The sequence below is a fragment of the Musa acuminata genome, chromosome BXJ1-4 (genome assembly GCF_036884655.1).
Source record: "Musa acuminata AAA Group cultivar baxijiao chromosome BXJ1-4, Cavendish_Baxijiao_AAA, whole genome shotgun sequence".
In the NCBI taxonomy this organism is placed as follows: domain Eukaryota; kingdom Viridiplantae; phylum Streptophyta; class Magnoliopsida; order Zingiberales; family Musaceae; genus Musa; species Musa acuminata.
The window spans coordinates 39,689,416-39,703,740 of NC_088330.1; the positions used below are offsets into that span (position 1 = coordinate 39,689,416).

At 41.9% G+C, this 14,325-nt stretch overlaps 2 protein-coding genes across 5 annotated transcripts; both read right to left on the reverse strand.

Moving 5' to 3' along the window:
- Positions 1-609: 609 nt before the first annotated feature.
- Positions 610-3,340, reverse strand: LOC135667288 (uncharacterized). 2 transcript variants are annotated; one of them, XM_065178406.1, is made up of 3 exons: positions 2,338-3,340; positions 1,839-1,992; positions 610-1,351 (listed from the first exon to the last, which is right to left on the reverse strand). In XM_065178406.1, the coding sequence occupies exons 1-3, from the start codon at positions 3,058-3,060 to the stop codon at positions 792-794; spliced, it is 1,437 nt and encodes a 478-aa protein (XP_065034478.1). In that variant the 5' UTR covers positions 3,061-3,340; the 3' UTR covers positions 610-791. The 2 variants fall into 2 exon arrangements, with proteins under 2 accessions (XP_065034478.1, XP_065034477.1); XM_065178405.1 differs by having other exon boundaries at positions 610-1,357.
- Positions 3,341-7,078: 3,738 nt separating this feature from the next.
- LOC103982778 (zinc finger CCCH domain-containing protein 17) lies at positions 7,079-14,298 on the reverse strand. 3 transcript variants are annotated; one of them, XM_065178407.1, is made up of 10 exons: positions 13,582-14,296; positions 13,389-13,484; positions 13,213-13,302; positions 12,998-13,099; positions 12,666-12,812; positions 12,064-12,183; positions 11,871-11,930; positions 8,472-8,569; positions 8,229-8,375; positions 7,079-7,279 (listed from the first exon to the last, which is right to left on the reverse strand). In XM_065178407.1, the coding sequence occupies exons 1-9, from the start codon at positions 14,020-14,022 to the stop codon at positions 8,234-8,236; spliced, it is 1,296 nt and encodes a 431-aa protein (XP_065034479.1). In that variant the 5' UTR covers positions 14,023-14,296; the 3' UTR covers positions 7,079-7,279; positions 8,229-8,233. The 3 variants fall into 3 exon arrangements, 2 of the variants coding, with proteins under 2 accessions (XP_065034479.1, XP_009398076.2); XM_009399801.3 differs by lacking the exon at positions 7,079-7,279 and having other exon boundaries at positions 7,891-8,375; positions 13,582-14,295; XR_010510436.1 differs by lacking the exons at positions 7,079-7,279; positions 8,229-8,375 and adding an exon at positions 9,385-11,467 and having other exon boundaries at positions 13,582-14,298.
- Positions 14,299-14,325: the final 27 nt, after the last annotated feature.

Below are 14,325 nucleotides of genomic sequence, written 5' to 3' on the forward strand. Positions count from 1 at the left end.
CTGATAGATCAAAAACCATGCAGGAAATCCAGCAAGTCTGACTTTGACTTGAAAGAAAGCTCTTTCCCTTTCCTTTACAGTTGCTCAGGGGATTGATAGAAACAGCTTACAGAGACAACCCTACTCAGCACAACATGTGGTATACCATAAGATTCCCCCTTCCATACAAAGCTTGCTCGCTTCTACCTTTCTCACGTTCCAACAAAAGAGGAACTCGGGCAATGTTTCTTAGACGTCCCCACCCATCATCGAAAGCTCTGCAAACCCTTCGAGGAACGTGAAGTGGTTTGTTCTCACCTTGTTTGGCACTGTAGTCAACTCTTTAAGACCCTAATTTTAAGAGCTTCAGCTATTCAAGAATAAATAGACTATGGAATACCATTGGTCATTCACGACATTAATTAATCACATAATAATTATGGATGGAGGTGTGTTAATCTATTAACACTACGCATATATTGTCTAACATTATGCTTTTGGGTCTACGACGGAGATGTACACTAATGTCTACGCACTAATAATATGTAGTTTATTGTGCATATCATGATATTTCAATATGGTTTACATTATATAATATTTTATATATACATTCAAATTAACAGGAAAGTGTAGGATTGGCAAATAATCATTATCCATTAAATAATTGCCATTACGAAGGTCTTCTAACAATGGAGGGATGACGTATGGGAGTCAGCCTTGGCCTTCATCAATAAATGCACAAACATATCGATCTGCTCTACCACAAAATTGAATGGCCTCATCACCGACGATGACGAGATTCGTGGTGGTCTTCAACATGACACGAATTCCTCCACGACCTCCTCCATCAACGACCCGAGCACGAGCCGCTCCAAATCCACCCCCAGCTGTCGCTCCTCCCCCTCGAACGATCTCCACCGCCCGTCCCGCTCCATCTCCCTCAGCGTCGCCTCCCCGTGGTAGTCGTCCAGATCCCCGCTTCTCGCCCCCTCGATCCAACCCCTCGCGGTGTTCAACACTGCATCTTCTTCCGCCGGCTCACGGCGGACGGCGGAGGTCCAGCACCTTTGCCTCCGGCGCAACGGGCGGTCGAGATCGTCGCCGTCGTCGTCGAAGGAGGACAACCGTTGGATGAAGAAGTCAACCAGGAGCCTGTCGGTGCTCCTCTCCTGTAGGTCCGCGTGGCAGCTGGCCTTTAGTTGTCCCAGTAGGCCCCACGCCTTCCTCTCACGTGAGGCACCTCCCTCCACCTCGTGACCGGTGCGTTCGGGAAGCTCATCAGAGGAGGAGAAGCGACGGTCGAGATCGACGGGGCCCAGATCTTGATTCCTCTCGAGCCGTCTGATCTTCTTCAGCTGCTGCACCTTCGTCCCTGCAGCTACAGATAATCCATATCCACGTTAAGTTAATATAGAAAGAGACAAATCCGATATGAAATTACATATGATATATGTCGTATCGTATTCTATGGGTGTCCCATTGTGGCAAGAGGACACGTGAAGCAGGCAAAGCCAACTCAACGAGGGACCATAAAACAACAAGATTATAAAGAATACACACGAACGAGAGGAGGGTTATCATTAATGGGTACAGTTGGCTGAGGGCGTGGTTAACGCCCGCACCCGACAAGCCACGAGACAAGGGGAGGAGATTCCGGCGGAAGACGAGGACCCATGTTGTCCTCTACTCAGCAGCAAGAATGTGGAGACGAGAGCAGAAGAGCTGTGTCTCGAAGCTCAACAATGTCATACGGACAATTTACTTCGTGGGCTCTGAGCGCAAACAAACAAAAAGACAGCTACTGCGTCTCAAGATTCTTCACACGAACAGAAGCCAAAAGAAATAAACAAGTGGCGTACTTTCGAGCTTGGCGAGGCTGTGGCGGAAGGAACGCGAGGCGGGGTCGTCCTCTTCTTCGGAGGGGAAGTCCATTACTGACACTGGACTTAGCTGCTGCCGCTCCTCCTCCTCCAAGTGGCATTGCGGTGATCCCGTGCCCTCGCTCTCGGTTACCTGTTTTGCACATGTAATCCATCCTCGGATTAATCTATATTCCACGTGCTATTTGATTTGTGTGTGTTTCCCGATCTCCACCTGAAAGGTAGGGGTTGGGAAACAGCAGCGAAGAAGAAAAAGGGAGAAGAAAGGCATGGCACGACGGGGACGGCCGATGGAAGGAGATGAACGGTGATGGAGATGGAAGGACATCTGGGCCCAGTCCTAATGAACCATCTCAACCGCATATTTCATGCATTTCCCCACCAATCGTTTCTTTTTATTTTGGGGCAAATAATAACCGACAGAGGTGAGAGAGAGAGGGTGTAACGAATTATTGACGCGCATTAAATGAACCCTCACCTTCGGCGCAAGGCGGTGGCCAGCGGCGAATCCCTCGCCGGTGCTTTTCCTACACGCCCTGGGGCTGCGTCTCGGGCTTGCTCGCTGCGAGCCCTTGTTTCCGTCTTCGGTGGTGTCGGCGCCGGCAGCGGGAATGTCGTCCGAGGCGTCGGTGCTGGCAGTGGAGGGGAGGAAATCGGACCCGTAGGAGTCTGACTCCGACCAGCTGCTGCGGCTGCTGATGGTCGGCGACAAGAAGCTGAACGACCTCTGCTCATCGCCATTCGCCTCCTCCTCGAACGATCTCAGCCGGACGATGTCCTTAACCCTCACCCTGTTCTCCACCTCCTCAGCCGCCGCCATCTTCCCCGTCTTCCTCCAGAAGCTCCCCCTCAGCCGCCTCGAGAAGCTCCTCGACAGGATGCCTTCCTGTCCGGACCGGTGCTCGCCGCACGAGGCCGAGTTGGAGGAGGAGGCGACGGCAAAGGGCAGCAGCTTGATGGCGTTGATCACGGCCGAGATCCGCGTCATGGCGCTCATGGATCGCGTCCGCGGCAGCCTTCGTCCTCCACTACCGCCTCGGAGCTCCGCATCAAGGAGGCGCCGCACGGTCGCGGCATCGGCGTCGGCGTCGTCGTCGGCATCGCTGGCCCGCATCGGTGCCTGCCAGAAGCCCTTACCAACTGACTCGGAATCGCAGTCCAACTCAAGGTAATCCTTTAACATCAGCGGCTTCCGTGCCATCACCACTCAGCGACTCTTATCACCCAGAAAACCACCCTTTTCTCCTCTTGTTTCTTTCTTCTTCGGCGGAAAGAAGCAAAGATTAGGGAAGTGGAATGGAAGGAGTGTGCGAAGCGTATTTAAGGGGAGAGGAGGAGGCGGAAGTTGGAAGTCGAAGGAGAGGCGAAGCTTCGGAGACGGAGATCTCAAGACGATGAAGAACCTGGGAGACGATGACAGTATAATAATGGAGAGGGGAAGACAGAGAGAGCAGAGCGCAGCGACGCCGCTTCTCCCCTAATTCCCCTCGTGGAGGTCTTTAATACCCGAGCGAAGGAGGAAAAGGCCAAACTTACGTCTAATCTACCGACTAAGGTAAATAGGTAAGTAGTAAAGCAGATTTCCGAGAGGTGGCAAGTAGGATATTTTAGATTCGTTCGAGGGCTTTTTCGTCTCAACATTTAGGAAATACGACCTCCTTTTGACCTCCCAAAGAAATTAATATCAGTTTGAACGCCAAAAATACACGACCATAAAAGGTAAAAAAGGGGGGCGATTCGAAAACATTTGAACCCGGTCGCGCCGCGAGAACTGTCGGCGGTATACGTGGCGGCATCGGAGCATAGCTCCCGTTCGTGTGGGTTCCCGTGAGGAGAGGATCCGATGTTGGCCTCGTCGGTGCGCTCGCGCGGGGAACGAGACTTGGGCACGGACGGGGGAGATCCACGCGCGGGGATCGGGTGATGCGGGCCCCGTCGTGACCTACGGCGGATGATTCGTGCGCCTCACGCCTCTTCCTTCGTACAACTTCACGGATGAAGTGCTGTACGCGGGAGGCAAATATCGCACCACGAGTTGAGGCCCGACTAGGAAACGCATGCGGTGTTCCTTTGGTGGGTGACGTGGAATGTGCCACCTCTGCCTGTCGTCACTTGGACCGCGACACTCGGTTTCTTTTTTGAATGATGGATTGCATGACGATTGTCGTAGGAGTCAGCCATCGAGTTGCATGCGAAAGAATAAGGTGCGAACCGACCATCGTATAATTGGAGATTGCTTCTTACTGATTTGGAATGACTTGAAGCTTTTAGATGCAACGATGGTGATAAAAATGGAAGTGTAGTTATTGAAACAGCTCCTTCAAACAATCTGATAAAAAAATTTACCACACTCAATCACCATTTGTTATTCTAGTCATCCTATATTATATAGGATTGAGAAATATATTTTTTTTTCATTCATTATGATAAAAAAAAATAAACTTTCTTTTCTCTTTGTGGTAAATAACATAATTTTAAATTTTATTCTCTCTTTATGATAAAGATAATCCCGAACTCTCAAGCCTAAATTTCATTCTCTTTATTAATGATATCACAAACTTTATTACCTTCCGTTAAGATATAAAAACATATTGAAACGAGATGACTCTTTTCATTCTTAAACTACTCAAGCTCATATTTTGAGATCTTGGATTATTAACTTGAGCGTCGAAGGGATTAAGTCGAGAAATATCTCTCAACCTAGGTCGTTGTATAGGTGACATTTCGAGAGTATAATACTTCCATTTTCGAAGAATGATATTTCTACCTCTGAGGCCTATTGTATATTCTTGTACACATAAGTCTGAATCATGTCGAGGTGAACAAGACGTCAATGACATTTCCCCTTAACACCATCTAAATAACTCAACATAGCTCATTCAAAATAAAAAAAAGGGGAAGGAAGGCATACACATCATAATTTGATTTAAATTACAACTTAATAAGCCAATGACTTAATAATTCTAAATCAAATTAGAATTGGGTCGAGTTCCACCTACATTGGGTCATTGAGTGGTATCAAGTTTTGAGTGATATCCTTATCCACCTATATTAGATGATAGAGTGGTATTAGGGGTGTTCAAATTAGTTTGAACCAAATCAACCCTTTTTTTTATTTGATTTTATTATAGTGAGAGAGTCCAAATAGAAATCGATCCAACTATACTTAACTTAACTAATTCAAAACTAATTATTCCAGTCAATTAATCGATTTATAATATTAAATAATTTAATTTTTTTTTTCAAATGAATTGATTCAATTCAATTGAACTGAATTGAAATCTTGATCCAATTAAGTGATACAATAATATTTGGAAAATTGAGCCAATGTTATTTATAAAATTGAGCCTTTGAGCTAGTTTGATTCATCAGTTTTGAATCAAAATCGGATTCATATCTTTTAAATTAAAATCGATTCGGTTTGATTCAAATCGATTAATCTAATAAAAAATATACTCTTGAACCATAATCATTTATTTATAGTCTTCAAAACTGAACCATTGGTAAACTAGTTCGGACCAAATCAATTCAGTTTAAGTTTAATTCTGATTCGATATGATATTTCGGTTCAATTTGAACACTCTTAGCGTTTGTCGAATGATGTCAAATAGTATTAAGGAAGTATCGAGTAGTATCGAATGCCAGAATAACATTGGAATTGAGTCTTCTTCTTTCAAGTGACATCTGACATCATGAGATAAATTATGTCTAAAAACTTTAAAGCTTACCCCCTTACTATTAAAAATTATCTTAAAAAAATAATTTTACTATTCATAATATCTCAATTATCAATTTTATCTTTTAAAAAAACAAAAATTAAAATTAAAAGGATTATGAATAATAAAAATATTATTTTATTATTTTTTTGAAAAATTAATTGTGAAAAAAGGCCTTTAAATAGCAAACTCCAAGCTAAATGATCAAACACCGCTCTGAGTGACGAATCTACCCCTTCCAGGGGGCAATAAAATACCACTACTTCATTGTGCGTCGTCATCATAAGTGGGAGCTCAAGTCGCACCTTAACTCGGTTACACACGACAAGCAAGAGAATTCGTGACGTGGATCGTGTTGTGTGACCCCATGCCTCGCGAACCTTCACTGCTCCTTCTCTTCGTCGGGATTCATCGGTGCACGGCGCTGTCACCGTCCTCTACGTTAACTCCAAGCCCTGCCCAGGTTGGAATGTTGTCTTCTTCTACTTCAAGATTCCGTAACAGCTTGTTCCCCATTGCCTGTGTCGAGCAACGCTATTGGAACACTTGCTGAAAGAACGTAGTAGAGTGCAGTCAATGGTAATTTACATATATACACACGGTGACCTCGAGATGGAAGACTTATCATATTAGCCTTTGCACAACGAGATCCCAATAAAATGTTATCATATTAGCCTTTGACTGTCCCTATTAAGACTTGTAGTTGATTAGTATGAGACAGTGTTCGGCAGCAGTTGGAGCAAAGAGTAGTCATGTGCTTGACGGCCGGGATGTTGGCTATCTACTTAGCAGTAGTTACCTTATCTCGAGAGGAAGCTTCCTCCGGCTTTGGAGTTTACGGGCATGCAAACCTTGTGTCCTTCTGCCGACATACACACAAAGTCTTATACTCGCAAGGATAAAGAAGCAATCTTAAGGTGATACCAAAGCTTGTCATGGATAAGAAATTTCACTGGCAATATTTATCCAAATTCTTTAGTAAAGACTCTAAAACTCACTATCTTGTTTGGTTTGGGATTTCAAAAACATTTGTTCACATCAATTCAGCATATACATGAGTTGCGGCTCAATAAATTTGCATTAGCCAAAGAATTCGTATTCTTTTGAACCTAAAATTTCTCTATTTCAGAAGAGCTAATTATATATTATCTAATGTAATTAATTATCTTTAATATCTTGATCTTTATACTTTTAAAAGTTATATTACCATCTCTGTCTTCTGAAAACAAAAAGACAGCAAGATAATTTTAAATGTTAAACAACTCTTTCATCGTTCTACATCTATGCCGATGTCGAACGATCATTTCGACGACACAATCGTCAAGTGACGAAAGAGCTGTTGACTGAACCAAACAAACTTGTAACTTCCTTATGAATCAGGTTCACTCGGGAAGATATATTATGGATTCAAACCTCTCAAGTTGGCATCTAATTGCTAATGCAGGTGCTGTAATTGTGAAAATATAAAGATGGTGAGAGGTACTACAAATGCCAGCCAAACAATAAGAGAAGGGGATGTAATTTTACGTGGAAGCTGTAACAAGTAGAGTTTGATGTAAAATATGAAGATTTATAACTAAATCAACCACAGTCATTCTTATCCCCTATTCTTTAGCCCATTGTTGGCTACTGACACCACATCAATTGAGATATGTATATGCTTCCAACTGACCAAGAATTTGGTTCAAAACACAAATCTCAAACCTGCAATAAAAATAAAAAAAATTACACTTTAAGGCCTTCACTCTCCAGACAAGTAAATTTGATGCAAAATTTTGGAATGCCTCCATTACATGTTGTTGAACAAGGTTATGCTAAATATGGCGATCAACAGTACCATAAGAGTGTTTAAGTATACAAGAAACTTCGAACCAGGAAGAGCCATGGACGAACTTGGCTGCGGTCCAATATGTCACTTAATTACATCCTACTGAATTTTAACAAAGATCCAAAGAATACATTAGACGAGAAAGGCCATCAAATGATTTGGATTTCACAGTTTCAACTCCCAGGCAAAGAATAGATTAGATGGAAAAAAGCATCTATCTTCTCATATGTTAACAGTTGTATCTGGTAACAAGAACATCACGCTGATGGAAAATACAACTCCTTGCAAGAGGAACAAATTTGTGCACCGACAAATGCAAAGATCACTTATTTTCATCCTTGTTCCATATGTCACGCAAAAGAAATTCTTAGTTCATAAATACACTACCATAGTGAAGGTTCTTAATCCAGAAAAATGCTACTACAATGGTGCATGAGACCTTGGATAACCACTGATCAAGTGCCAAAATGCCAATGAGTAAATACACTGATTTGAAATGTATCCCTTTCACCATATTTTGTTTTAGTATGATATTCGGAGATCTGTAAAACACTGAAATAATGCAGGATTGAATTTGGTTCTTTGCTGACTTGACAGCTTATCCAAACTACCCGAAATCAGACTACTTGTCTGCTAAATGTATTCCAAGTGACGGCCAACTAGCAGCAGCCAGTGACCTCATGATTTGATTTCTATCAATGAGAAGTACTTGGAAGGCAGGTAATTAAGGATCAATGGCCAAGATGATAAAAATGGCAGGCACAACTCTCACTTCTGTTGTTTATCATACATGAGAGGATACTATAAATAGAAAGAACAGCTCACTCTTATCATGAATGTGGCATCTCATTGGGTAACCAATTCCACACCTTAACTTCACCTGTGGCATCCCCAGTAAAAAATAAACCACCAGGTCCAACTTGCATGGCTCTAACTTCTTCTTTGGAGAAGATCTTACCCCTCTCGCTGAATCTACAAAATGAGAAAAACAATTTACCTCTTAATATAATGAGCATTTCGATAAGCATTAGATACTTTTAAGGAGTGACTATATCAATATCAACGTACGACGGCAGGTCATAGAGGCGGACACTGTTGTCATTGCAAGAACATAATAAGATGGGTTTCGCTTGAGCATCAAGCATACCAAATAAAGAAAGAACTCCCTGAAACATAAAACAGCATCAATTAACAAAATTTTGCTAGAAACATATTGCACCAATAAACCGGTAACACATGAAGCACAAATGTAGGCCAAGAAAAAAACAATCCACCATCTGAAAGAATGATTAAAAAAGCCTTTACGAGATGTGGCTTTAAAAAACTGGTCATAGTGACAGAATCTTTCCATTCAAATGCACACTGAACAAGCTTTTGAAAGACTTCAAAAATAATAACATCTTTATTACTACTTAAACAGGAGAAGGATGCCCAACTCTAATATTTTCTTTTTCATAATACAACATGTGCGTGCTTGGCCAAACTGATAGATTCTTGATTTTGCTGATACTTATAAATATAAACTAGATCCAGCAGACAAGCAAATAAGTCACCACAATTCAGATATAAAAACAATGGTGACTAAGCATAAAACTGATTTCGGATTTTCCCAGATTGTCTTTGCGGTGTGACCAGACACACGATAGATTCCACTGGTAATAAACAAGGCTCACCAGAATTCAAGCTTAGCACACATCATACATCCAATAGAGGCACGAGTCCCACCACTTCTATATATAATATCTAGATGATGAAAATGTACACTTTTCAAAGAAACAGTGAAATAGTAAAGCTTCTTGACAACTAATAATACCAAGGACTGTCGTATCATCCAAAATGGTACAAAATGGATGGTATGTAATGGTACGAAAATGGACCACTACACAGAACGTTCCAGTTTCGGACAGTTCGATCAAAATGTTATATAAGAACATATAAACCCTAAAATAAGTGTGATGCCACCTCGATAAGGGCTTGCTACCTGACACTGTTGTCATTGATGTCATCGTTATCGTTGTGGGACGTCATTTGCTCATTTGCTACCGTCACAGGGCGTCGCCCGCTCATTCAATATAGCTGCGGGATGTTGCCGGCTTGTTTGTTGCTGCCGCGGGATGTCGCTCACTCGTCCAATGTCGTTTCTCTCTGGTACACACCCTCATCTTCTCTTCTTCTTGCTTCCTTCTCCTCCTCCACAGCTCCGTCTTCTTCCTCCTATCCTCTTCTTCCTTCTCCTCTGTGGCTCCATCTTCTTCGTCTTCCTCCTCCACAGCTCTGTTTTCTTCCCTTATCTTCCTCCTCCTCATCCTTCGTCGCTTTGTCTTCTTTTTCCTCCTCCTCTATTGCTTCCCCTTCTTCCTTCCTCCTCCATTGCCTCCCTTCTTCCTTCTTCCTCCTCTGTTCCTCCACCGCTCTTTCCTGTTCTTTTTCTGCCTCTCCAAAACATTGTTACATACCGATATACTGACACATGGTGTACCGGTACTGACTGGTATTTACTAGTCTGACATATTATCGAAATGACAACCCTTGAATAATACATCATGTTTTAACCAGGAGCATAAGATGTACATAAATGGTTCATTGGATGTTTGTACACACTACTACTATGGATATAGAAGATTTACTAATCAAACTTCAGATTAGCAGAATCTTAGACATTTTATAGACTTTGAAATGCTTTCTTTCACTGTCCAATAAAACCAATAGACAGTATAGGTGCTCTACACAAGAACCATAATGTTGAATGCTTGGATAAGAAGATAAACACTCAAGCGAGAAATTAAACTTATAACTCACCCCAAATCTCCTAGAACTTTCCAACCTGTTCCATGTATCCTCGGTCCCAAAGAAAGAAAGTCTTTGGCTATTCTTTTGTCATCTCTTAAATGCAAATCAACCGCACATACTCTTCCCATTTCAAGTGGCAATCCTGTTCTTGTCAGAAGCTACTCTGACAATATACCGAGTTTGATTTAAAAGATTGTACAGTTGAACTTTCCAAGGAACTATGGCTCCAAATACATCATAGACAACAATATTTCATCTACTGATAACGAAGATCAATCAGGACTTATCACCATTCACCTCCTATATCTAACATTGCCTTTAAGCATTAAATTTATATCACAGTTAGAAACTCGCATTTAGAAAACAAGCTTCAACCGGGCAGATCATAACTTGAGAAACTTTTTAAGTCTCTTATGACTATTTCAATGGCATTGTATCCATGTAATATACCAATGTCCTCAAATACTTAATTTTACAGCAAATGTCATAATTCCAGGAGGCAAATATTCAAGTCCCCGTCACTTTTCCCATGATCAGATGAAATAGACTGAGTCGGCGTTCTTTGAAAATCCAACACTAACATCACAGGTGAAACAACTCACATTATAAGCCCGAACCAGATCTCTAAAAGGTGGCAAAAGCCCTTTGAATAACAGAGTAGATATGTTTGGTCCAAAAGCTTTAAACCCTTCAACTTTAGGCTTTCACAGAGCATCATCATCCCTTCTGAGAGCTTGCCACTTGCGAACTCACAAGCTTCACCTTGCCTTAGAACCTCCTGAGAGGTGTGTGGAAAAGTGTGGAGTCCTCGCCACCACCTCATCTCATGCCCTCACCCCTCGAGAATTCCAGCTGAGAATTCCTTGCCTCAGATCCTCATGTAAGTCCATATTGTTTAACTTGTCTTCCTTCTCACAAGCCTTGCCTTGCCTTACCAAATCCAGATTAAAGTAGAAAGGCTGGAGAAAAAGAGGAGAGTTGTCACTACCACTTTTGATTTGCATTCACTTTCTTCTCTTATTTCCTGTTTCAGTGGGACAGCAATTGTGCAGCCACCACATCACAGAATACATTGTTCAGGTGACACAACTCCAGTATTGCTAGAACTTTTGGCAAGAGTTCAATGATACATATTTGAATAATCTTCCAAAATGGCTAATCTTATGGTCAACTTTAACTTTTCAATACATATCCAATCATATATCCTCTGTTTCTATTTTCATATGTACTCACATCCAACAGAAAAGAAAAGGCTTAAAAGTGTTAATGATCCCCTGAAATAACAACCAAAGGACCATATTAAATAAAATAATGAACCATGAAATTAGTTTCTTAGATGTGGTATGAGGCTAATTTTTTTAAATTGAATTTTCAACTGACTGATGTTCCAATTTTTCTGCAATATATTGAATGGTTTAAGCTATTTAAAGAAATTAAAAAAATTCCTATAAATCAGCAACTAAATTATTCAAAATCTAATATCATCACAACTACAATAAAGCAAGCACTAAGCAATCCTATTAGTTAAATTTCACATAACAAATATCAAAGAATAGCAATAAAACTCATGAGGCAACAATTGTTATCCCAGATCACTTAGATAAAAATTGAACCAACGAAGTTATGGTTTTTGTGATCCAATGTCCAAAGTTTCTTCTATAGCTATCTAGTGCTTACATGCTCTTCATTGTGAGTATACGTTACTTCTAGGTTCCCACTTTCTGTAGCTACCCAGACCTGCACAGAAAAAAAAAAAAGACATAAACAGAAAACATTAATAATGCTGCAAGGTGAGCAATCCAAAATAGAGACTAAAAACAAAAGAAATATTTCTTTCAAATACATAGAAAAAATATAAATGAAAACTAACTTTTATGGTTTTGTCCAGTGAACACGATAGTAAGAATTGATCCCAACAAAGCACTGACATGACAACTGATGTATGGTCAGTAAGTGTCTGGATACACTGTAGAGTTGCAAGGTCCCACACCTGAAAGATAAGATGCAGTATGATTTAGAAAACATGTTTTACAATAATAAAACAAAAAAAAAGAATCAGTGCTTTTCATTGTCAAATATTTTACATCTTCTCTACCACACTTCTAACATCAGTGCTTTACCACAGAAAATAATAGAAGGTATTAAGATTACAGGAAACTCTTCATCTCACCACATCAACCCAAGAAGCATCAGTTGGAAAGTTAAAGAATCCAAATAAAATCAAAGAGAAAATAAACTTTGTCTACAACCACAAAAAAAAAAAGTATAAGAGAAGGATGAAGTTTTTTCTAGGCAAGAATGGGCTTGCTTCCTATGTTCGAATTATATAGTACTGTTTGCGATAGTGAGATCTCACAAATACTTAATACCTAGAGAGTGAACAGGAAAAATATATCAAGCTCAATAACCCAAGGATGAGGTTAAAATCCTATAGCACTAAAGATATTTGATGAAAGATGGCACAATTCTTACTCTTATCATGTGATCCATAGAACCAGAGTAAAGCCTCACAGCTCCGACCACTAAAGAAACTACTGAAAGTTGATGCCCAACAAGAGATGCTGCTGGTTCAAAGCAGTTTCCTACGGCAATAAATTTCCATGCCAATATGCGTCCATCCTGCAGCAGAAACACAGGCATAAGTTAAACAGATTTAAAAGTTATTATCAAAAACCTGAAGATAGCACATTGTTATTATCAATAAAGCAGACTAGATTTAGAAGTTATTATAAAAAACCTGAAGATAACACATTGTCTAAAATTAAGTATAAAAAAAACAAAGAGATCAATGATAAGAAAACTACCTGAGTGCCAGCAAAGAGCAATTCATTGCCAACAACCAGGGAATAAACTTGTCCGATTGGGCCATCAAGACTTAGATCTGTTGCAGTTTGCATGTTCCATGCCTGTCACACCACCCAAAAACAAATTCAATATGATTTCCCCTCATTCAATGACAAGAACATAACTGCAATCAATAAAGAAGCCTAGAAGAACAAGATTATAAAATGTAACTAACCTTGACAGCATTTGGAACTCCTATAAATATCCAGGGCCCTTCACTGATCATACATCCAACTTCACCTCCCACATTGATGACTCCAACGCACTACCCCAAACACATGTAAAGGGTTTACGAGGTTATGACACTGGGCTTCAGGGGAAAATAAAAAAGAACGACAAGATCATCTGTACCTGCCCAGACTGGCAATCCCAAACCCTCACAGATTCATCCTTGCTTCCAGAATATAACTTGTCCGAGCCAGAAGGAAGTGCGATACCAGAAACGGCCTGCAAGCATTCGTCACCTGATTTGAGGTACTGAAAACTGAACAAAAGCTCGACAATGAAACCACAAAATCAATACCAAGGAAGCCAAAGAAATCACCTTTTGGTGCCCCTGCAGTGAGGTCAGAAGGGAGAAGCTGTCGCCGACGAACCACGAGTGCAAGAAGCGGCACTTCTCGCCGTACGTACAATTCCCCGCCAGGAAATAATTGCAAACCCTGTCGGGGCCTTTGCCAGGGGGTTGCCCGACAGCGCCTCCGCCACGCCCCTTCCCCCACTTGGAAGGGGGGCCGGAGGCGGCGCCGGCGTTGCTAGGGTTCTTCCAGACGAGGTTCCGCTTCGCGACGCCGCCATCCGGGGACGCGGACTGCTGCTGCGGCGTCGGGATCTCGCTGTGGAGAAAGGGGCAGGGGTGACGGTTGCACCGCCCTGCCCGCCAGTGGTAGCACACCTTGTTGTTGGCGCGGTCGGGCGCCGCCGCCTGGGACGGCCCCAACCTCTGATGCATCCTCTTGTTGCCATTTCGGCCGGTCGCCTCCATCTCCGTCGATCCAAGAAGAGGAGGACAGAACCAAGAAAGGATGGATTCCAGTCGACAAGGAAAAGATTTGAAACCCGGGAATCGGACAGAAAAAAGGAAAGATCTCGAGGGTGAATGGTAAGAGTGAGTAGAGGAGAGGACAGGGATCGAGGGAGGGGGGAAGCAGAGGAGCGTTCGCGAGATTCTCCTTCTGCTTCCCCGCGTTCTGCTTAGGTTTGGCTTTTGGATGTAGATTGGGTTCTCTGTTGCCTTCTTGCTCTCGGGCGCCGCTTTTCCTCGTCGGCCTCCGTTTACTTCTCTCAC